Source organism: Pipistrellus hanaki (assembly GCF_964339955.1).
Source record: "Pipistrellus hanaki genome assembly, chromosome: 3".
In the NCBI taxonomy this organism is placed as follows: Eukaryota; Metazoa; Chordata; class Mammalia; order Chiroptera; family Vespertilionidae; genus Pipistrellus; species Pipistrellus hanaki.
In genome coordinates, this window is record NC_140505.1 from 28,127,560 (window position 1) to 28,150,064 (window position 22,505).

General features: G+C 49.0%; 1 protein-coding gene across 2 annotated transcripts in view; it reads left to right on the plus strand.

Moving 5' to 3' along the window:
• Positions 1-1,710: 1,710 nt before the first annotated feature.
• Positions 1,711-22,505, plus strand: part of IRS2 (insulin receptor substrate 2) — a 28,104-nt gene continuing 7,309 nt past the window's right edge. The window contains exons 1-2 of one of the 2 annotated variants that reach the window (XM_084878829.1): positions 1,711-6,468; positions 17,787-18,010. In XM_084878829.1, coding sequence (XP_084734955.1) covers positions 2,280-6,468; positions 17,787-17,995 — 4,398 coding nt within the window. In that variant the 5' untranslated portion in view covers positions 1,711-2,279 and the 3' untranslated portion in view covers positions 17,996-18,010. The remainder of the gene's footprint in view (positions 6,469-17,786; positions 18,011-22,505) is intronic. The other variant, XM_084878830.1, reaches the window with a different exon arrangement.

Below are 22,505 nucleotides of genomic sequence, written 5' to 3' on the forward strand. Positions count from 1 at the left end.
AACTGTATGCATGCTACAAATGCTATGATCTTTGTGTAAGTAGGATTCTCTTTACACATATTAGCTAACAGAATCTTTGTCACATTCTTACACATGTTATATTATAATATGCCACAATATAACACATTTTCAAAAATTACAATCTTTACTTTTATTTTCCTTAGATTTAAGATTTCATTACATCTTTAAAAAAATAAAAGGCTTATATAGACTACAGAGGACATTCAAAGGCAGGGCTTAAAAAATAGCCACATTATTGTTTCAGATTATTTCATGAAGACACATTTTTTTTAAGTGGACAGGGGTTTGTTTCGTTAGCGTTCTTAGTTTCTGCAACCCCCAGCCTGTTAGGACCTCTACCCAGACCTCCCATCCTCACCAGTAGCCCTCACTTCAGTCATTTTCAAGAAGCCATTGTATGGGTCCTTATTTGTAATCGACTTTGAAAGTCAAAAGCGGCGCAGATGAAAAACTAAAAGCACTTATTCAAGGGCATCCTCAATGCTGCAATTGCTGCCTGGTAAGGACGTACAGGTCTGGAGCCGCCCATTTCCAGCGCCTCGTCGCAGGGAGTCCAGGGTCGAAGTGAGGGGGTGGGGGTACCCCGCCCCAGGCACCAGGATCCCCAAGCTGTTTTCTCGCTGGAGCCCACCCTCTTCCCGGCACTATGGAAACTGCTATTTTTTTTTTTTTTTTACGTCCTCTTCTTTATATTACACCCCTAACAGATAATTTCAACTTCTCAAGACAAGTGAATGGTGCTGGCGACGCCGGGGGGCGGAAAAGCCCGCGACCCGGGTGCGGGGGAAGGGCACCCTGGAGGGTGGGGCCCGGGAGCCACCCGAGACCAGTGGGGCCGGGAGTTGGGGGGCGCCTCGGCCCCTCCCGCACCCCGGCTCTCCTTCCAGGAAGGCGCACGAAGCTGATATCGATCCTGAGCTCACCGGTGACTAATGTGATGAGCAGCGTAAACAAGCCGCCGCCGCCGGCGGGGCACCGAGGAACCACCCAGGCGCAAACCCGCTGCGGCGGGCGGGCGCGCGCCCACCCTGAGTCTGGGCGCAGGATCCGCGCGCCCAACTGGGTGTTGGTGGGAGGGGATTACGAGAGGGCAGCCAAGTTCATTACCCTTTCTTACCCGCCGCGAGCGTGGCGGTGGCGGGGCAATGCAGCAGGGCCACAGTGGGGTGTGATCCCATTCCCTGCGCCCAGATCCGAGGGCGGTATCGGGCCTGGATCATCATCGGCCGCCCCCTGTCCCCTGTGCCCTGCAGCGTCCCCTCCTCCGATCCCCTCCCAGGCGGATGTTCCGAGCCCAATTAATTGAGTAAAAAGCGGGAGGGAGGGAAGGACCCTCTGCGCGGAGGAGGCTGGCCCCCACCACTTCTGCGCGCCCTTTTTCCCCCGCCCTGGGTGGCATCTCCTCCGCCAGCATCCCACAAGGAGCCTCTGATTAATGAGGTCTGGGCCGGCCCCCACACCCCGCCCCAGCCCCAGCCCCAGCCTCCGCGGGAGAGGGCGGGGACGGCGGGAAACGCAGCCCGGGGAGAAAGGGGGGCGGGGCAGAGGCGCGCGGCCCGCCCACCCCCCGCGCCTCACGCCCATTGGCCGCGCGTGCCGTCCGTCGGGAGGCGCGGCGCCAATGGCGGCGGCGGGGCGGGGCGGCCGCGCGGTGTGTGCCTGCGTAACGCCGAGTCACATGTTGTTTTGCTCTTCTTAGTTCAGTCACTCGGTGCGCGATGTGTTACTCACAGTGCGGCGGGGACCGCGCAGAGCCCGGGTCGCCGTTGGCAGCAGGAGCAGCAGCAGCAGCAGCAGCAACAGCAGCAGCAGCAGCAATAGTCCCGGCAGCAGCGCGGACCCCGAGTGCCCAGGCGCACCCCGGCACCCCGAGCGTGGTGCAGCGGTGGGACTAGAGCCTTAGGCTCGGCCCCTCGACTAGGGGACCCCGACTCTCCTCTCTCCAGCCAGCGAGTCCCCAAGGCGCCGCCCGAGACAGAGCCCGGGAGGCAGCAGCGGCCGCGGGCAGCCGGCGGCCAGGCGTTCGGCCACCGCCGGCGCTGGGCATCCTCTGGGCTCCGGATCGCGGAGGAGGGTGCTGCGCCACCGCCGCTCGGTGTCGGCTTCCCCCGCGGCGGGCCTCCCCGAACCTTCCCTACCTCCTGGGCCCAAGGGACGTGGGCTCGAGCGGGCGAGCAGGGGTGAGGGAGCAGCCCCCGCCTGCGCCCCCTCCGAGCCCCTTGACACTGGGCTGGGCATCGCGGCCTGAAGTGCCCGGGATGGCGAGCCCGCCGCCGCTGCACGGGGCCCCGGCGGCGCCGGCGTCCGCGGCGGGCGGCGATGGCCCCAACCTCAATAACAACAACAACAACAACAACCACAGCGTGCGCAAGTGCGGCTACCTGCGCAAGCAGAAGCACGGCCACAAGCGCTTCTTCGTGCTGCGCGGGCCCGGCGGCGGCGGCGCGAGCGGCAGCGGCGACGAGGCGGCGGCGAGCGCGGGCGGCGGGGGTCCGGCGCCGCCGCAGCCCCCGCGGCTCGAGTACTACGAGAGCGAGAAGAAGTGGCGGAGCAAGGCGGGCGCCCCGAAGCGGGTCATCTCGCTGGACTGCTGCCTGAACATCAACAAACGCGCGGACGCCAAGCACAAGTACCTGATCGCCCTCTACACCAAGGACGAGTACTTCGCCGTGGCCGCCGAGAACGAGCAGGAGCAGGAGGGCTGGTACCGCGCGCTCACCGACCTGGTCAGCGAGGGCCGCGCGGCGGGGGGTGCCGGCGGCAGCGGCGACTCGGCGACCCCCGCGGCCGGGGCGGCGGGGATCCACGCCGGCGGCGGCTCCTGCAGCGCCTCCTTGCCCGGCACCCTGGGCGGCTCCGGCGGCGGCTCCGATGACAGCAGCTACGGGCTGGCGGCGTCCTCCGCGGCCGCCTACCGCGAGGTGTGGCAGGTGAACCTGAAGCCCAAGGGCCTGGGCCAGAGCAAGAACCTGACGGGCGTGTACCGCCTTTGCCTGTCGGCGCGCACCATCGGCTTCGTGAAGCTCAACTGCGAGCAGCCGTCGGTGACGCTGCAGCTCATGAACATCCGCCGCTGCGGCCACTCGGACAGTTTCTTCTTCATCGAGGTGGGCCGCTCGGCCGTCACGGGCCCCGGCGAGCTGTGGATGCAGGCCGATGACTCGGTGGTGGCCCAGAACATCCACGAGACCATCCTGGAGGCCATGAAGGCGCTCAAGGAGCTCTTCGAGTTCCGGCCGCGCAGCAAGAGTCAGTCCTCAGGCTCCTCGGCCACGCACCCCATCAGCGTCCCCGGCGCGCGCCGCCACCACCACCTGGTGAACCTGCCCCCCAGCCAGACGGGCCTGGTGCGCCGCTCGCGCACCGACAGCCTGGCCGCCACCCCGCCGGCCGCCAAGTGCAATTCGTGCCGGGTGCGCACGGCCAGCGAGGGCGACGGCGGCGCGGCTGCGGCGGCGGCAGCGGCGGCGGCGGCGGCGGGAACCGGGGCGTCGGCGGGTAGCAGGCCTGTGTCGGTGGCCGGGAGCCCGATGAGCCCGGGGCCGGTGCGGACCCCTCTGAGCCGCTCCCACACCCTGAGCGCCGGCTGCGGCAACCGCGCGAGCAAAGTGTTGCTGGCGCCGGCAGGGGGCGCCCTGCAACACAGCCGCTCCATGTCTATGCCCGTGGCGCAGTCGCCCCCGGCGGCAGCCACCAGCCCGGGCAGCCTGTCGTCCAGCAGCGGGCATGGCTCGGGCTCCTACCCGCTGCCTCCTCCCCCGGGCCCGCACCCGCACCTGCCGCATCCCCTGCACCATCATGCGGCGGGCCAGCGGCCCTCCAGCGGCAGTGCTTCCGCCTCCGGCTCCCCCAGCGACCCAGGTTTCATGTCCCTGGATGAGTATGGCTCCAGCCCTGGCGACGTGAGAGCCTTCTGCAGCCACCGGAGCAACACGCCTGAGTCCATCGCCGAGACGCCCCCTGCCAAGGATGGGAGTGGGAGCGGCGAGCTATACGGGTACATGACCATGGACAGGCCCCTGAGCCACTGTGGCCGCCCCTACCGTCGGGTATCGGGGGACGGAGCCGCCCAGGACTTGGACAGAGGGTTGAGGAAGAGGACTTACTCCCTCACCACGCCTGCCCGGCAGCGGGCGGTGCCCCAGCCCTCCTCCGCGTCCCTGGATGAGTATACCCTGATGCGGGCCACCTTCTCCGGCAGCTCGGGCCGCCTCTGCCCCACCTGCCCCACGTCTTCTCCCAGAGGGGCCTATAACCCTTATCCGGAGGACTACGGTGACATTGAGATCGGGTCCCAGAGGAGCTCCAGCAGCAACCTGGGCACGGATGATGGTTACATGCCCATGACCCCCGGAGCGGCCCTCCTGGGTGCTGCCGGCAGTGGCAGCGGCAGCTGCAAGAGCGACGACTACATGCCCATGAGCCCCACCAGCGTGTCCGCGCCGAAGCAGATCCTGCACCCACGGGTGGCTGCTGCAGCAGCTCTGCCCCCGACGGGCCCCGCAGCGCCGGCACCTACCAGCGTGGCGGGCAGGGCCTTCCCGGTGAACCGAGTCAGCTACAAGGCTAGCTCCCCGGCGGAAAGCTCTCCCGAGGACAGTGGCTACATGCGCATGTGGTGCGGCTCCAGGCTGCCTCCGGAGAGCACCACGGACAGCAAGCTGCTTCCCAACGGGGACTACCTCAACATGTCCCCCAGCGACGCGGGCACCTCGGGGACCACCCCGCCGGACTTCTTCACCGCAGCCTTGCATGGCGCCAGCGGGGAGATGCTCAGGAGCATGCCCGGCTACTGCTACAGCTCCTTACCCCGCTCCTACAAGGCTCCCTACACCTGCAACGGGGACAACGACCAGTATGTGCTCATGAGCTCCCCCGTGGGGCGCATTCTGGAAGAGGAGAGGCCAGAGCCTCAGGCCACCAGCGTGGGGACCACTCACCAGGCCAACAGGGTGGTGGCTGGGGTAGGTGGGGGCAGCCACCCCCAGCCTCCTCACTCCGCAGTGCCTTCTGCAGGGAGGCAGAGTGGCAGTGGCAGTGGCAGTGGCCGCCCGGAGGGCTTCCTGAGCCAGCGCTGCCGGGCGGTGAGGCCCACGCGCCTGTCCCTGGAGGGGCTTCAGACCCTACCTAGCATGCACGAGTGCCCTCTGCCGCCTGAGCCCAAGAGCCCGGGCGAGTACATCAACATTGACTTTGGCGAGGCCGGAGCGCGCCTGTCGCCCCCGGCCCCTCCGATGCTGCTGGCCTCGGCGGCCTCGTCCTCCTCGCTGCTGTCCGCCAGCAGCCCGGCCTCGTCCCTGGGCTCCGGCACCCCGGGCACGAGCAGCGACAGCCGGCAGCGCTCCCCGCTCTCGGACTACATGAACCTGGACTTCAGTTCCCCCAAGTCCCCCAAGGCGGATGATGAGACCCAGAGTGGGGACCCCGTGGGCTCCTTGGATGCCCTCTTGTCCCCCGAGGCCTCCGGGTACCCGCCGCTGCCCCCGCGCCCCGCCGCCGCCCCATCCTCCTCCAGTTCGCAGCTGCAGCCGCCTCCGCCGCCCCCTCCAGGGGAGCTGTACCGCCTGCCTCCTGCACCCGCATCCCAGGGCCCCAGCGCCGCCTCCTCTTCGTCGTCCTCCTCGGAGACAGGGGACCATGGTGACTACACCGAGATGGCCTTTGGCGTGGCTGCCACGCCACCGCAGCCCATCGTGGCCCCCGCGAAGCCGGAAGGCGCCCGCGTGACCAGTCCCACGTCCGGCATGAAGAGGCTGAGCCTCATGGACCAGGTGTCCGGGGTCGAGGCCTTCCTGCAGGCCGGCCAGCCCCCGGACCCCCACCGCGGGGCCAAGGTCATCCGTGCAGACCCGCAGGGCGGCCGCCGCCGCCACAGCTCGGAGACCTTCTCCTCCACCACCACTGTGACGCCTGTGTCTCCGTCCTTCGCTCACAACCCCAAGCGCCACAACTCGGCCTCCGTGGAAAACGTGTCTCTCAGGAAAAACAGCGAAGGGAGCGGCAGCGGTGGCGTCCTTGGTGGGGGCGACGAGCCCCCCTCGTCCCCTCGCCAGGTGCAGCCGCCGCTCCCCCAGCAGGTGCGGCCGTGGACACCGAGCCAGCCTGGGGGCCTGGTGGGCTGCCCAGGGGGCAGTGGCTCTCCCATGCGCAGGGAGACCTCAGCTGGCTTCCAGAATGGCCTCAACTACATTGCCATCGACGTAAGGGATGAGCCGGGGCTTTTGCAGTCTGCACAGCAGCACCCGCACCTGCATCCGCATCCGCAGCCAGGTGACAAGAGCACCTGGGGCCGGACCCGGAGCCTCGGGGGCCTCATCAGCACTGTGGGGGCCAGCAGCACCGGTGGTGGGGTGTGTGGGGGGCCAGGCCCTGGAGCGCTGCCCTCCAACGCCTACGCCAGCATTGACTTCTTGTCCCATCACCTGAAGGAGGCCACCATTGTGAAAGGTGAGGCCCTTCACCTTGTGGCTGGTGGTGGGAGGAAGGGTGGGTGAGTGAGCGTTGGTGGGTTCACGCCTCTTCCCTTTTTTTTTCGGTACCTGGACCTAAATGCCAAAATATTGGCCCTGGCTTCTTGTTTTGTTTTACTTTAGGCTCCTGGGTCCTCCTCTTTCCCCAAAGACCTTGCCAAGAACAGTCAAATCATCTTTGAGTTGAATGTAAAGCTTGCTATTCAGGAAACTACTATTTGTATTTGTGTGTTTTGTGTTGTATTTTTTTTTCCCCCCAACATGTTTCTTCTTTCCCACAGTCCTCTTCCCACCTATTAACACTGGGCATGCTCTCCAGGTCCCCACCTCAACAAACCCATTTCTTGATCTGAGAGTGGGAAAGTTCTGCTGGGAAGGGCCCTGAAGTTCTGAGTTCTCCCAGGCTTGTACCTTTCATTTTCCTCTTTGTTTTCCTGGCGCAGGGTCCCAGCTGATTCTTGCCGAGCCTCAAAGTTTATAACAACAGGCTCGAAAGCCACTTAGGAAATGAACATCCATTTTTGTGGCCGCTAAAGGGAACAGTTAACCATTTACAGTTTACACATAAACTATAGGGGCCTTTCCATTAGAGACATTCCTTTTCTCCTGAGGGGCTGAAATAGTAATGCCGCTTTTAAACACAGCTTCAGAGCAGTGGTTCTCAACCCTGAGCATACCTGAGAGTCACCTGCAGAGTCTGCTGAAACCAGGAGGGCTGGGCATGTGGGAAGCCCCAGGGATTCTGAGGCAGTAGGTCTGGGGTGTGGCCCAGAATTCGCATTTCTAAGAAAGTCTCCAGGTTGTGCTGCTGCTGATTTTGGGACCATCCTTTTGAGAGCCCTGTCCCAGGTTAGACCCACCTGAGGAGGCTGGAGAAATTGGCCTATGGGGGCCTCATGCCAGACACTCAAGAAAAACATCCAGTGGGCAGAGTGGAGGCAGGAGCATTTTTCGGTTGCCCAGGTGATAATATGCAGCCAGGATTTAGAATCAGTGCTTTAGAGAAAAACAAGGGAAGACAACATCATGGGGCTTTTCAAGAACAATTGGATAGGATGGTAACCCCATATTGTTCTTCACATTCTCATCAAATATCCATGAGGAGAGAGAGACGGCTTGCTTTGCAGCTGGCGGTGCATTCTGACTGTCTCAAACTTTGAATGATGTTGTGGGGAGAGAGAAAGAAAGGGGTGAGGGATGTTCCAGGGTTTCTTCTTTAATTGTGTAGCTGATTCTCTGCAGGGTTGCTAGTAAGACAGAGGCACTGTGGGAACCACAGAACACATAGTAGTGGATGCTGTCCTAGATGCTGGCGTAAGGTCAGCAATCTGCAGGGGTTACAACAAGGTGATCAAGGTACCTTGGACATCCATATGGCGTTTTTTTGTTTTGTTTTGTTTTTCTGAAAGTAAACAGTTCAAATTTAATGCTGTCTAAATGCAGCATGTGTTTGATAACATCCATGGGGTTTTAAATTACAGCTGTAGGGTAAATGCCCTGTTATTGTGCTATAACAGAGAAGAAGCTATTTATGTTTTTATTAAAACCATAGAATAAAAGGTGAAAAGGGTCACAGAATTATAAGGAATGTGGTGCTTCAGTATCTAATTAAATCAATTGGAAGTTGTCAGAATGTTTCCCTTAAATGGTGACTCGCAGCTGAAGGTCATTTTGCTTGGAGTTATATGATGGGCACTACAGGTACCTCTGAAAAATTGCTAGTGTGTCGTGAAGTTAAGGATTAGCTACCTTTCAAGACACAGACCATATAAACACACCGTCTAACTAGAATCAAGTGTTGGGGTTGGGGGAGGGGATGTACACCCCCACACACACACACACACAAATTTATTTGGTATGCCCAAATGGGTATATGCCACAGTGAACATGAAAGTACATTTTGCTGAAATCTGATTCTAATCAGAAAAACAGTCTGAGAACATAACACCTTTTACTGTTTCTGGTGGAGTAGGCGGTAAAAACCTGGACTGGATTCAGGAGGGCCCCAGGAGTGGGTTCTTGTAGTAACAGGAGGAGTGAGCCAGAGTGTGCCTGCGACTACAGGCCTGAAAGGAGGCGAAGGCCTTTTTGATAAAGTAGATACATTCAGAAACATGATTCATGTATGATATAATGCCCTTTTCAGTCTCAGGAAAATTTTAAACTGCAAGAGATAAGTTTAGCTAGAGACCCTATTTAGCTTGTTTTGTTTTAAGATTTCCCACCAGTATAAAATTCCTTTCAACCTATAGGATTCAGGATTCTGAAATCAAAACAGCAGTTTGTATGTTTCATGGTGGCTGAACAAAGATGAGAAATCGTTTTGGTGGCTGTTTTTCCAAAGTCTGTGTGGTAAACACGCTTTTGAGAAGGAAAAGGGTTCTTTTTAAACAAAATTGATCATTGCAATTAATCCATTGTGCCCCAACCACATTTTAGAAAAAAGGATCACGTGTTAAATGGGTTTCTAGTAAACACATTTGAACACAGAGAACAGTAGAATCAGAAAGAGGAGGGTGTCATCTTAATTAATGTGCAAGCTGTGGTCTGTGAAGCCAGGAGGACATTTAGAAACTCAGAATGAGCATCCACTTGTATTTAACTCATGTATTCCCGTAGACATTTGTTTGGGGCGCTCATAAATAACAAGCTCATGGGAGATTAATAAGTTAATCCTTTGAGAGAATAATTTCTAGAAGGAAGACTTGCAAAGCATCTCTTTGAAGATGAAATAGAAAAAGAACATCCTGGGTCATGGCGTGCACTGGTCCGTCGCTCAGAAGTGGCATATGTTTGTTTCCACATCGAGCTTCTTGGGTTCTGCATGGAAAAACTGCATTAGTGGTCCTGAAGCAGAATAATTTGGGGTCACTGGGTAGTGTTTGGTATTTGCGTAAGTGGTGACCAAGACTGAGGTTCCAGCGATCTTTGATCGTTGTTTACAAAATAATTGGGAAAGGGGGTGAGGTTTAAATGCTCAAGCCAATTAAAAGTTAGTCCACTTGAGACCTATGTACATAATGTAGACATATTAGTCCAGCGAAAATAAAAATTGAACTAAAGTTTGCATCTCATTTGTAAGTAGGGGAGGTTAATAACCGTGTTATTTTTTACGTGTGCGTATGTAGAAAAATCAACCAATCTGTTAGCCTGTTGTTGTTGGGGCAGTTGGAAGTATGTTACTGAATTTGCTGTGCTTTAAAACTTTTAAAAATTAACTTTTACATATTTTGGGGTTGATTATAGATTGGTACATACCATAAAATATTTTAGTGTTTGTTTTTAGTGGGATTTTTATTCTAAAATTGTTTTTTTCTTTGTGCACAAGGCAGATTAGGTAAGAATTGCCACTGGAAGCATCTGTATTTAAATTTTGTTTTGAATAAAAGGGTCTGTTTATTCATAGCCTATGGTAAAAGAATCATGGCATAAGAGAAATGTTTCCATAGGAACAATACAGTCATGGCATATGTTTAAAAGTATTGCCTGTTGAAGTCTTAAAGCAAAGAAATTGAACACTTTCAGAAGGCCAGTGAGATTGCTTGACAAACAATACCCCTTATTTTTTCTGTTGGGCATGTTTTTCTGCTTTCGCTGGATAGCTTTGTCATAGAGGATAATAATAATGTGCACTGCTCCTACCTCATTCTTAGTTGTCTAACTAAGATCCAATGAAAACACAGAGGCTTTGGTGAATGAAAGTCACATGACTCGTTCTATTTCCTTTATTGAAAGAGAAACCTTTACAAAAATAGTACTTCGTAGAAGGAAGCATACATAGTTTGTGGAACACTAAGCCAGAAGTCAGGAAACCAGGTTTCCAGTTGCTGATCTTAATGAGTCTTTGTGTGACCGGAGGGAAATCATTTAATCCCTCTTTCTTACTTTCTCTGTCTGTAAAATGGGGTAATTATAAGCCTCTCCCTTCGGTGTCACTGGGCCACTGGGAGGTCCAGGAGATAGTAAATAGTTAACAGTGGTTAAGCTCTTTTAAAGAAATGTGCTAACACATCTAATGGCGCTATTGATACTTGTTACCTTGAAACTGTGAGAATATACAGAAAAGATGCTTTTGTAAATGGGCGTTCTCTTAAAAAAAAAAAGACAAAAACTCATAGTTGTCTGGTAATGGAGCCAATCGATACCTGTTTAAGACATGTTTGCCTTTTCTCTTTGATTGCTAGTTCCACCTCAGTCTCCAGGAACCATTGTTTTTCTCCCCCCCCCCCCTAGATAATTATAAATTGTAAGGAAAGAGTGTCTTAAATTACATGATAAAATAACTATTAAGGAAAATAGTGCCTGGATCCTGAAACTATACTAAGACCATACTTTCAATTATCTTTTTTTATTTGTTTACATACTAAGAGATATTGTCAAATGGTGTCAAGATGAAAATGTATCATTAGAATATAGATTTATTTAAATGGACAGTTTTGGTTCTTCATGCTGGCTGCAGTGAAAGGCAGACACAACTCTTAAACTTTCAGTAGTTGAACCATCCATTGTTCAAACCTGGATTTTCACTCTTCGGAGTTGATTTAATGAGAATGGTCACCCCTGCACTGTTTTGATTTGTTTGGTTGTAAAACATTAGGAAAAACTTGTGGTGTTTGGTTCTTCTGTAGTTCCACAGACCCAATCCCCCCGCAAAATGAATTTTATTAGATAGTTAATGTGTTAAAAGTATGTCCTTTAGAACTATTAGTATTTAAATGAAATGTCTTCCTGAAGAGGAGAACTTGCAGAAGTTTTAGTAACAGCTCAGATATAATGGGTTTTCTGTTAAAATTCCCACTAATGCATTTTCTGTAGAAGCATAGTCACAAGAGCTAGTTAACTTTTGGTATCAGATTTGGCAAGTGGAGAGGTTTCTTTGTTGTGTTTTTTTTTTTTTTTGGAGGGGGAGGAGGGGGGGGAGTAGCACAGAATCAAGTGTTCCCATTTCACCTTAGAAACTTAAGGGAAAATGTAACTTTACTCTTTTATCTGCACTGCCAAGCAGAGTGGGGGAAACACTCCGAGGGAAGCAGAGCGCTATGCCCTGCCTCAAAGCCAGCCCTTCCCTGAGGCCACTGTATGGGGGACTTCTCTGCAGGCTGGACTACAGACAGGCAGCATGTGTGTCTCTGTGCAAGTCAGGCAAGGCATTTTCATGCTGCTGTTTTAGTAAAGACGTGAAAAAATTTTCCAAACCTCCGTAGTAATCAGCTCAGTGGCAAGTTTTGTGAAAACAGAGCTATGCAAATTTAAATGGGAACATTCTTTCTGTGTTGACTTTGTTGACTTGAAGGTATTCTTAGGGATTGCAGTGGCTATTTTGAATCATTCATGGTAGATTATTATAGACAGTTCAGTGGTAGGTTTTTTGTGAACTGGTGAAGTTATCACTCAAGGCAGAGGAAATGCTGAGATTTTTGCTACTGATTATTTGATTTTTTTTTCTTCCTAGATAGCTACAGAGACTTACACTGAGTGGCCAGATTATTATCATCTCTGAATGCATAATAATCTGGCCACTCTGTGTGTGTGTGTGTGTGTGTGTGTGTGTGTGTGTGTGTGTGTAAAGAGGCTTGGTGCATGAATTCGTGCATGGGTGAGATCCGGACAGCCTAGCCAGGGCGGGGGGAACATGGGCAGTTGGCTGGTTTGCCCGCTGGTCAAACTCCTGTGTGAGGGGGTAATTTGCATATGAGGCTTTTATAGGATATACACGGAGTGGCCAGATTATTATGCGTTCAGAGATCATAATAATCTGGCCACTTAGTGTATATTAACTATGAACTAAAATAAAAGGCACAGAAGAAAATTTGAGTAGAGACAGTTAGAGTTTATGTTGCATATTGTTTTGTGGGCACAAGTAATACAATGTACTTCTCTGCATTGTATTGGAACTGAATTCATTGAATTTTGCTGAAATAGAATTTGGTTAAAACTTTTAGGCTCCCGATAACATAGTCAGTTTAGGGATTCTGATTTATTTTGAGCTAGAAAAATATTAAATTTGCAGAAATTCGCTTCTACATGTCCAGAAACTTTATAAAACTAAGCAAGCAATTGCATCTTCAAACCTGGCCTGTATTTGTGAATGTGACATTGTGCTTTTTCTATGCAAATTTCAAAGTAGTTACTTAAATCAGTTTATCTTTTGCCTCCAAATTCTAAGTATAACTAGCAGTACCAAACTTGGTGGGCAATTAATGATTTTAAAAGGATGGTATTGAAATTGGAGATGATAAAAAATGTAACCATTATTCTGATCAACATTTTAAAATATATATATATATTATTGATTTTGTACAGAGAGGAAGGGAGAGAGATAGAGAGTTAGAAACATCGATGAGAGAGAGTCATTGATCAGCTGCCTCTTACACACCCCCTACTGGGGATATGCCCGCGACCAAGGTACATGCCCTTGACCGGAATCGAACCCGGGACCTTTCAGTCCCCAAGCTGACGCTCTATCTATTGAGCCAAACCGGTTTCGGCTGATCAACATTTTTTTTTTTTTAATTCTGATCAATATTGAAAGATAAGCACAAGCCCCTCTCCCATTTGGATCAGAATATTTGCTTAAAATTCAAAAGGTGTTTTTCTTTACTTCATAGTGTAAGACATTTTCTTATATATAGTATCATGTAACACTCCAAAGACCTTATGACATACGCAGGGCCACTTGGGTCCCCAATTTTTAAAATAAGGAACTTGCAGTTTTAAGAGGGCTAGTGATTTACCCAAGATTCTCAAGCCAAAAGGAATAGCGTTGGACTTTATACAAAGATGCTGTTTCACCAGCATTTTCCTTTAACATTTTGCTTTTTATTTCACTTGGGTGATAATTTCTCTTTGTGCATTATTCGTTTGGAGTAAAATGGGGACAGTTAAGCAGAAATACCAGACATTGAAGCAAAGTCCCTTCTGAAGAGCTTAGGATTTGATATTACTTTCAGGGCTCTCATATTGTCAGGGGATTTTAGGGTTCAATCAAGTGGTTGGTTGGCCATCTGTTCAGGTTTGTTTTTTGTTTTTGTTTTTTGGGTTTTTTTGTTGTTGTTGTTTTTGTCTCACTTTCAGGACTTCTAGTGGTCTGCATAATGGAAAATTTACATTCCTTCTCCTGTTTTCGTTTCAGAAAAGCAAACTATATATTATACTTGATAAGATACCTCCCCATCACCACCACCACCAAATACATTAAAACTCTTTCCACACAGTGTAGTGACAACCAGGAAAAAACACAAGGACGTTTTGAGGGAAAGGGGTAGGGAACCATTGGTATAATGTAACTTATTTTTAAGGTTGTGAAAACAGAGCTCAAGGGAGGTCGGGAGTCTTTTCCAAGGTCACTGATTTAATTAGTTGGTAAAGATGTTTGTAAATATTATCAAGAAAGAATAGGGAATTCTCTGTCTCTGTAGGTCTTTGTGTACTGATGAATAACTTTCGCCCAGGACATGGCCCGTTCCCTCCAGAACAGTTTAGTATTTGGGGAAGTGGTATCCATCTTTTTACTTTGGAACATTTCAGTAAACTCTTCCATGCATAGACAAGGTAGCTAGTGGGCAGAAATAGAGAATGCAGAGGTGTTCCTAAGCCAGGAGTATGTTTTAATCAGGGAGCTAGGGCTGCTCATGACTATGTGAGCAGTGTTACTGATGAGGCAGAAGAGTGAAGTTTTGCTAAACACTCCTATGTGCTTGTGAAATAAAAAGGAGAAGAAATAAAATTTGGGGGATGATTCAGATCAAAAGGCCTCTATTTGGGAAAATGTAAGTTCTTGCTCTTTGTAGATTGGCTCACCCTGGGCCACTGATTACCTAAGGGGTCATTTGGTGCATCTGTTGCTGCTTGAGGTGTCTTTAAGATGCATTCACTCCATAAGTAGTATATCATATACTCCTCATTATGAATAAGTTCACTACAGGTTCCTAAGAAATGAGTCATTAACCTATTTAATGATGAGTTTATTTAAAAACTAACCAATTTAGAATTTACCTAAGAACCCATAAGTCAGTCATCAGTTGTTGCAAGGTATTCTGGGGAGTGAATTCTTTTACCAGTGTCCTTTTTTTCAGGTTCCCCCTCCCCCCTGCTTTTTTTTTCTCTCCTAACAAAAACATTTAATTGAGTTTTTATATGAAGAGAAATGTTTTTCCCAAAGGCGCTACGTTTCTGCTAATGTGACTATAACGCCACATGCAAAAAGAATAAAGAAGACGTAAGCAGACATAAAAAAGTCATAAGCTACCCACGTTTTTCAGAAATGTAATCGGGCATCCATGGCCTCGTGCTCCTGCGGTGACTCAGGGTTTTGTTTACATTCGCTGTCAGTCTCTGCAGCATCCTAGGAGAGAGTACTTCCTTCCTAGCAGATGGCAGCCTCAGGGCCCTGTGCCTGCCGTCATAAGCAACGTGCACAAGTGCTCTACCCAGCGTCTCTGTTGACAAGAGGTATGGGATTGGAGACTGTCTGTCACACAGGATCAACAAAATAGGGGAAGGCTTTCTCCTTCCATTGGGGATTAACGGAGCGCTGAAGCTACTTTTCAGGTTATGAAGAAAGCAAAGTTCAGAGTATCCTTGCGGTAGGTTATCTGTGGGTCACTTCACAAGTCAGGCAGAAAAGCTGAGAGGATAGAGATTCTGATGTGGTCTCTAGGGAATCCTCACAGTGAGGCCCAGCAGGCTTCCTCTGCGGGAGAGGTTCGGAGCCCTTCTGTGAAATCTCGCCTTCCGCTGAGGGCCTGGGAATGGAGCGCTGACTTCGGTGTCCAATGCTGGTCGGGGAAAGTCACTGAAAATAGGGACTGAAGTAAGCGGCCATCTGATGCCTGTGGATTCCAGGGTCTGTTGTAGAGGCCACCCCCAAGCCCATCATGTGAGATCCACCACCAGCCCCTGGCCCTGTCAGGCCCATTGCGCACCCAGCAGGGCCACCTGCAGCCCTTGCCTTGTTCCTGGCTTCCAGAGCCCTTTGGTGGGTGGGTGGATGGATGGATGGATTGGGGGGAAATTGTGAAGTAGGGGGAAAAGTTTGCAAATAGGACCAGATTGTTCTTACCAAATTTAAACATGAAGCAAATAATGCTTGAGGAACTCTGGACAGTAAGGCATGGATTAGAATGTGATGAGCAGTGTGGTTTTGTGTGCAGCTCAGAAATGGAGGTGCTAGCATTCTGGTACACTGGGGACATCACTGGGTTCTGAACTTACAAGACAGCAGAAATTCCTAGAAAGGAGGGTAATAGTGGCCAGTTTCTTAATACCACACCCTGGATGTGTTTAAAAAAAGATTACTAAAGTGATCTTTGGCCATGCTGTGCTTCTGTTTTATTCTTATATGATCATAGGAGTTTTATTTTAATTGGTTTCCAACAGAAAAGTGACATAAAAATAACACTTTTCATATGCAAATGGAACAAAACAAATCCATAATCTATATCTATGCTCTTCCAGATATATATATACATATGTGAAACCTTCACCAAGTAGACTTCTAAAAAATTGAAAATATTCAGCTGTGCTTTAGTAAAATATGTTAGTTGCACAACTGCAAAAATCTAATATTTTCCTTCTTTAGGATCCTATAAACCCAGGAGTGTAAATTTATTGTATGGTCAGTTTTAGGAAACTGACTTGAACTGGTTGAGTAAACAAACGTAAAACTTTAATAATGAATGGTGTGGATATATTAAACAGGAAAGCCTGACAAACGCATACCCAGGAATAACTTTTTAGAAATTCTTTAAAACTTTACTTGTTTTGGCAAAGTTTTGCAATGAGCCTTTTCTTTTAAAGTTTTAACATTTCTGTAGCTTCCTTAATGACCTTTTTGTCTTTAGGGTCCTATCAAAATGCTAAAGATGCCACAGAACTAACTCACCTTCATTCTGTTTTACTTCTTATCGTTATTTGCAGTTTAGCTTATCAGCGGTGCTGGTTTATTAGTCGTCTTAGTTCCAAGTGAAATAGCCGCAGCAGTAAAATATCCGCATCTCCCTGGCATGGAGCATTTAATTAAGTTCCTAGAATAACTCCGGGCGATAAGCATTCATCTTCACAGCTCCGGGGTCCCTGCAGTTCAGTTGGAACTCTCCGAAGTCAGGGGGCGTGCAGCCATTTCCTAGGGCTGGGAGATGGTTGATGTTGAAGCCAGTGGGTTTATTGAGAATTCATTGTGTACCAACATGGGAGTAGATGTTCTGGGAGATACAGGAGAGTCTGAAACAAGCCTCTGTCCCCTCGGCGCCTTTCTAGTCCGCTTGGACAGCACCCCACTCCAGCTGCTTTCTGGGCAGCCGCTCTGCACCCTTCGCTAGATGCCCACTCTCCAGGCATTCTTGGCCCAAGACAAAGAATGGGATGTCCCCGCTGGGGCTGTGGGTGCCCTTGCTGGAAAGTTCTGAAGGGACCATTTCAGATGTTGAGCCCCCCTCCCTACACAGACTTGGGGTGCATTCGAGGAGGAGGCTGCCTTTCTGGATCGGTTTTCTTCTCTGAAAAACTGTAGGTTTGATTCTGCTGGAGTCCTAGCTCCTAGGTGTTGGCAGCCTTGCCTCCTCACGATTCCAGTGTTTCTCCTTGTGCCCACTCTTTGTTGGCAGGGGTGGTATTCCAGAAACTTCTCAGGGCTGGTGTATTGGTCTCCCTTTCCTGTGCCTGCTGATTCTTCTCTGGCTCGCCTTGAAGGATTACTTTAAAAAGACACTCCCTCTTTCATATGTGATGGGAATTCTTCCTGCAAGTTCCCTAGACATTCACAGCTGCACCCGCGAGAGAGTTCATGTTGAAAATGGGGTTCGTGCCCTAGCTGGCTTGGTTCTGTGGATACAGCGTCAGCCTGGGGACCGAAGGGTCCCAGGTTCTATTACAGCCAAGGGCACAAGCCCAGGCTGCAGGCTCCATCTCCAGTGGGGGGCGTGCAGGGGGGCAGCCATTAAATGATTCTCTTTTCTCTTTCATCATTGATGTTTCTATCTCTCCCCTCTCCTTGACTCTCTTAAATCAATAAGAATATATTTTAAAAAAAGAAAATAGGGTTCATACTGCTGCTTGCACCCAACTGGGCCTTTCCACAGAAAGTAAACCTTTTTAGTTAACTGTTTTTCTCAGAAAGAATCTACACACATTTAATACGGTCTTAGTTCTTTTTATAGTTTATGCTTCAAAATTGCTTGATCTCTAATCACCCTCATAACGTCCAGATAGGATTGCGTTTTCTTAAGAAGCACCTAGAACCATGTGCAGGTGGCTCTGACCCCTTTTGTAAAAGTTTGTATCCCGTCGTTTTTGCAGACATCCATGATCTATCCAGGAAAGCCCCCTTCTCCTCCTGTGCAGAGGAGGCCTCCTGGCCCGCGGCAGCCCCCTCCACTCATAGTGCCTCCTGCTCTGAAAGCCTGCCGCTGCTGGACCCCCTGCCCTCCGCCGCAGGGGCCACTGTGGTCCGAGTAGGGCAGTCCCATTTGGTTGGGCAGCTCTGTGTTGCCAACACATCAGGCTGATGGAGTCAGCTCCAGGTGAGTTTCCTGTCATTCTTACCTTTTACCACCTCGTATCTGTTCTTTCTGGAGAAAAGAAACAAACAAAAACGACAGGAACTTCACTGAAGGGCTGCTTGGGAGGAGGGTAGCAGGCTGCTGGGCTTTGGGGCAGGAGGGACAGAGGCAGAAAGGGTTAGATCTCTCTTCACCTTTCAGGTTTAACCCAATTGTTACACTTTCATATTTTTTTCATTGCAAAGAGGCCAGTTGTTCCATGCTAAGTTGTTTTTTTTTTTTTTGTTTTTTTTTTCAGTATTTCACTCCTTTGGAATGTATTAAAGCACAGTCTATAAGAAAAAGGTTTGGTTTCTAAGCTAAGAAGAAAAGAAAAAAAAAAAGAAGGCACTGAGTCTTCAAAGTCTACCTTTGAAACCTAGGAAATAGACTTAATTTTAAAATGTGTTCAGAATATGAAGTATTATAGGTAGTGATAAATGATCTAGAAAATAAAATAGGAAAGGGAGAGAGGGAGAAGGTGTCAACCTCAAGGCGGTGAAGAAGCAAGTCTTGCGTATCTTTAGAGGGAGAATCCATATAGGCAAAGGGGATGAGTAGCCATGCAAGGGCCCTGGGGCTGAAGATTGCAAGTATGTCCCAGGGTCAAAGGAAACCTGTGTAGCTGACACAGAGGGAGCTGGGAGAGAGTCAGTGATGTGAAGGAATGTAGCAGGGGCCATGGAGAATCTGGTCAGCCATCGATCATAAGGATGTGTGTTCAAATTTAAGTGTAAAAGGGAGCTATAGCCTCTTTGGGACAATATGCAGAGCATTTTAAAACTTTTCTACTGAAGTCATCTCCTTTGGTCATAGTGTCTTCTTCCTCGGTGAGGTTATGTCTAGTCTTCAATTTCTTTCTCAAAAATAGTATATGAGATGTGAAGAACCCTAAACGTTTTCTAGCGCCTTGAAGATACCGAGATGTAATTGAAGTGGGGGAGGCAGCCAGAAATTTGCACAAGATAAACAACGAAATCAAAGTGCCCGTGTTTAGTCATAGAATTGCATACTTGATTGCACAAACATACTTGTAAAGCACCTTATACTTTATAAAACATGTTCAAATGGTATTTAATCCTCAGAACCTCCTTGGGAGGGGAGGTCTTGTTGTTGTTTTTTAAAAGGAAAAACCCCAGGATGGAGAGTTCCTCCCACAGGCCTGCCTTGGCCATGCTGGAGAGCCTTTCCCGACCTAGAGGGAGGCACTATTCGAGGAGGCCTGCTGAGCCTGGTTCTGTGTCTTCTAGGCAATATGGTGCCTTTGTCTTTTAAAAAGAAAAAAGAAAAAATTAAAAAAAAATTCCTGGGGCCCAGGCGGCATGGCTCAGTGATTGAGCGTCGACCTATGAACCAGAAGGTCACTGTTTGATTCCTGGTCAGAGCACATGCCCAGGTTGTGGGCTTGATCTTCAGTGTGGGGCTTGCAGGAGGCAGCAGGGATCAATGATTTTATCTCATCATTGATGTTTCTCTCTCTTTCCTTCTCCCTTCCTCTCTGAAATCAATAAAAAAAATTATTTTTAAAAATTTATTAAAAAAAAAAAATCCTGGGGCACATCTTGGACAGATATATCTTTTGGATCTACGTCAGTGCTGTGTGCAGCCTCATTTCCAGCTCTCTCTGACCCAAGGGTCTCCCGAATAGTTTGCTTTCCTGTGAGGAATGCTAAATTCAGGCTATCCAACCAACTGACTTAATTCTTCAGCTGATTTGGAAACTGAAATCAGTCCAGGTATTTCATAGAATTTCCACCTTAAGAAAGCACTGTGGAATAAGTGTGGAGCGGAGGGTGTAAAACCTGAGAAGCGCTAGTGTGCTGCCTGTGGGAGAACTCCTCACGCCCCCCCCCCCCCCCCCCTTAGCCTGTCTGTGAGGAGCATGCACACTGAATTGGTGGACTTGGGTCAGCTCCATCTCTTATCTGCATCAGAGGAATTTAAATGTCCATCTCTATTTTGGTGCATCTTTGTATAGAAGCCAGAGAAAACAGAAAGGCGATGCCCTGTGACCCCGACTAATCAGAGCTCAGCTAGTTGATAACCTATTGTGCCGGCTGGGCACAGGCCACATGAAGAAAGATTTGTGCATTCTCCTTGGGCGCAGCTGCCCGCCGAGGGACACATGGAACCCCTCTTTGGGTGTTTTGTCCCGTCCACGGGGCGTGAAGAAAGCAGCTAGGCAAGGCGCCCTGTGCTGCGATTGAGAACTGTTAGCTTGACATGGCCTAGAGTTACCCCCAGAAAAACAATTCTACTTCTGTTCTGCTGCTCTCCCATTAAAGCGAGTTTATTCATTTTATTCCGGGAGCTGTTTGCCATTGTTTTTGTGTATTCATCGTTTGTTTGTGCGCTGCTGAATTTGCAGTTGTTCGTGATGTCATTCATGGATATAGTTTTGAATGAAGGGAAAGCTGTGATGGCCAGTGTGCTCAGACACCGCGGCTGTGGCTCCACAAATGAGCCCAGCGAGCAGGGCGGGAGAAGCAGGCTCTCCTTGGCAGCCAAGGGCTGCCTGGTTTAAGAAGTCTTTGTAGTTCAAAACAAAACATGTGGTTACATGTGTACACCATTTAAAGGTGCATGAAGAAAGCAACAGGATCAACCACAAGATGCAAGTCATGCCAGTAGCATGTGCCTCGCCGCATATGAAAAAAAATATAGGTATGTGTGTTTGTGTTGTTTATAAATTGTTTACATAAAACTTCGTTTGGCAGTTTCACAATGACCCAGTGAAAAATTCAGGACGGGAGGATAATGTCCCCATTAACAGGCTGGTGTGGTGGGTCCTGGGCCCCAGAACCCTAAGTCTGGTGGGGCCAGTGGCTTTCCACACCCACGTCTGCTTGAGCCATGGGACTGGCATGGGGTTTTAAGGTGTGGGAACAGCTTGCCCTGAGTCATTCCTAAGCTCCCAGGAATGCTTTTGTGGTGACTGATGGTGGAATGAGTACTCTGACCTGTGCCGGGTAAAGAGACTACGCACTTCAATTCCTGAGGAGGGTTTGCCTTCAGCCTTGACCTTACTGGTAGACCTGAAAGAGTGCCCATTTACATGAGGGCTGTTACATTAGATACAGTTTTCCTCCCAAGAGGCAAAGCTGGCATCCTGTGTTATGCAGATGTTACACACCATAGTCTGGGAGGAATTTACCTATAGAGGAGCAGACGCTACTAAGGCCACTATATTTGTGCCCAGTGGGAGCTCAGTTTCTAGAGGGAGGACTGGCTCTCTCACTGGCCTAGTGGGGTGGGGGAAAGGGGAGGCAGTGGATTATATAGTTTTTCCCTTTTTTCTTGAATCTTATTTTTTCCTTGTAGTGAAAGACAAGTACTTCAGTATACCTATTTGCAATACATTTTCAAATTACTGTATTTTTGTTAAATATGAAAAAGATTACATTTTAGAATCCCAATGGTATACCTATCAATATTTAGGTGTCTCATAAGTATGTCACATTTAGTGATATTATAGAAGGTATTTGAGTTGCATTAGGCATAATTTCAGGCTTCAGAAAATGCTTATTTTAATTTCAATGGTAAAAACAACAACAAAAAATAATCATGAAACTAAAAAAAGCAAAAAATGTAGTAGCAACTCTTAAAATATTTAAACATTTGAAAGAAAGGTTCATTTGTAATGATATATAACAAGCTACTGGGGATGGATATAGTTTGAATAAACTGTTATCCTACTAGTATATTATATAATTTCATAGGAAAAGCACTTAGGTTTGAGAACTTCAGATATAAGCAATATAAACATTTTTGTAGTGTAAATAAAATACATATTTTTTACATCAGTATAAAATCATAACTATAATGTGTTAAATTTGAGGAAAGAATTATACCATACATTGGCTATTTGCATTTTTAGGCAAGTTATCATATATCCCAAATATTCTTATTGGTTTGTAGGGCAGAAACCGTAATGCTTATATTCACATTTTCCAGTAACTTAAGAAAGAGAAAAGGTTTGGTCCTTTAGCATCGCAGATCTGATGTGAATAACTTTACCTCTGTTAAAGTTGAGAAAGTGATAGTGTGGGATATATGTAGTAATAATCAGAGTTATTCAGTACTTCTGTGTTATGCATGAGAAGCCGCATAGAAGAACCGTTAAGTAAGGAAAATTAATTCCAAAAGGGTGCCAGCTTCATAAATGATTTCATAACTTGCTTCCTTATTTTCAGCAGGGTCTGTAATCGGATAGCATGGTTCTTAGCAGATAGTATTGCATTTCTAAAGTATGTAAGCTTGCAGATAATTTTCAAAGGGGGTATCAGTTAGTCCCCAGGTGTAAGATACAGATGGAACTATACAGTGTTATTTTGACAAATTAGTCCTTCTTTCTCCTCATTGTCTTCCTTATGTCGACGGGCATACAGCCTCTGTAACAAATACTCAACTCTGCTATTAAAGTGTGAAAGCAGTTATAATGCAGATGAATGAGTGTGGCTGTGTTCCAATAAAACTT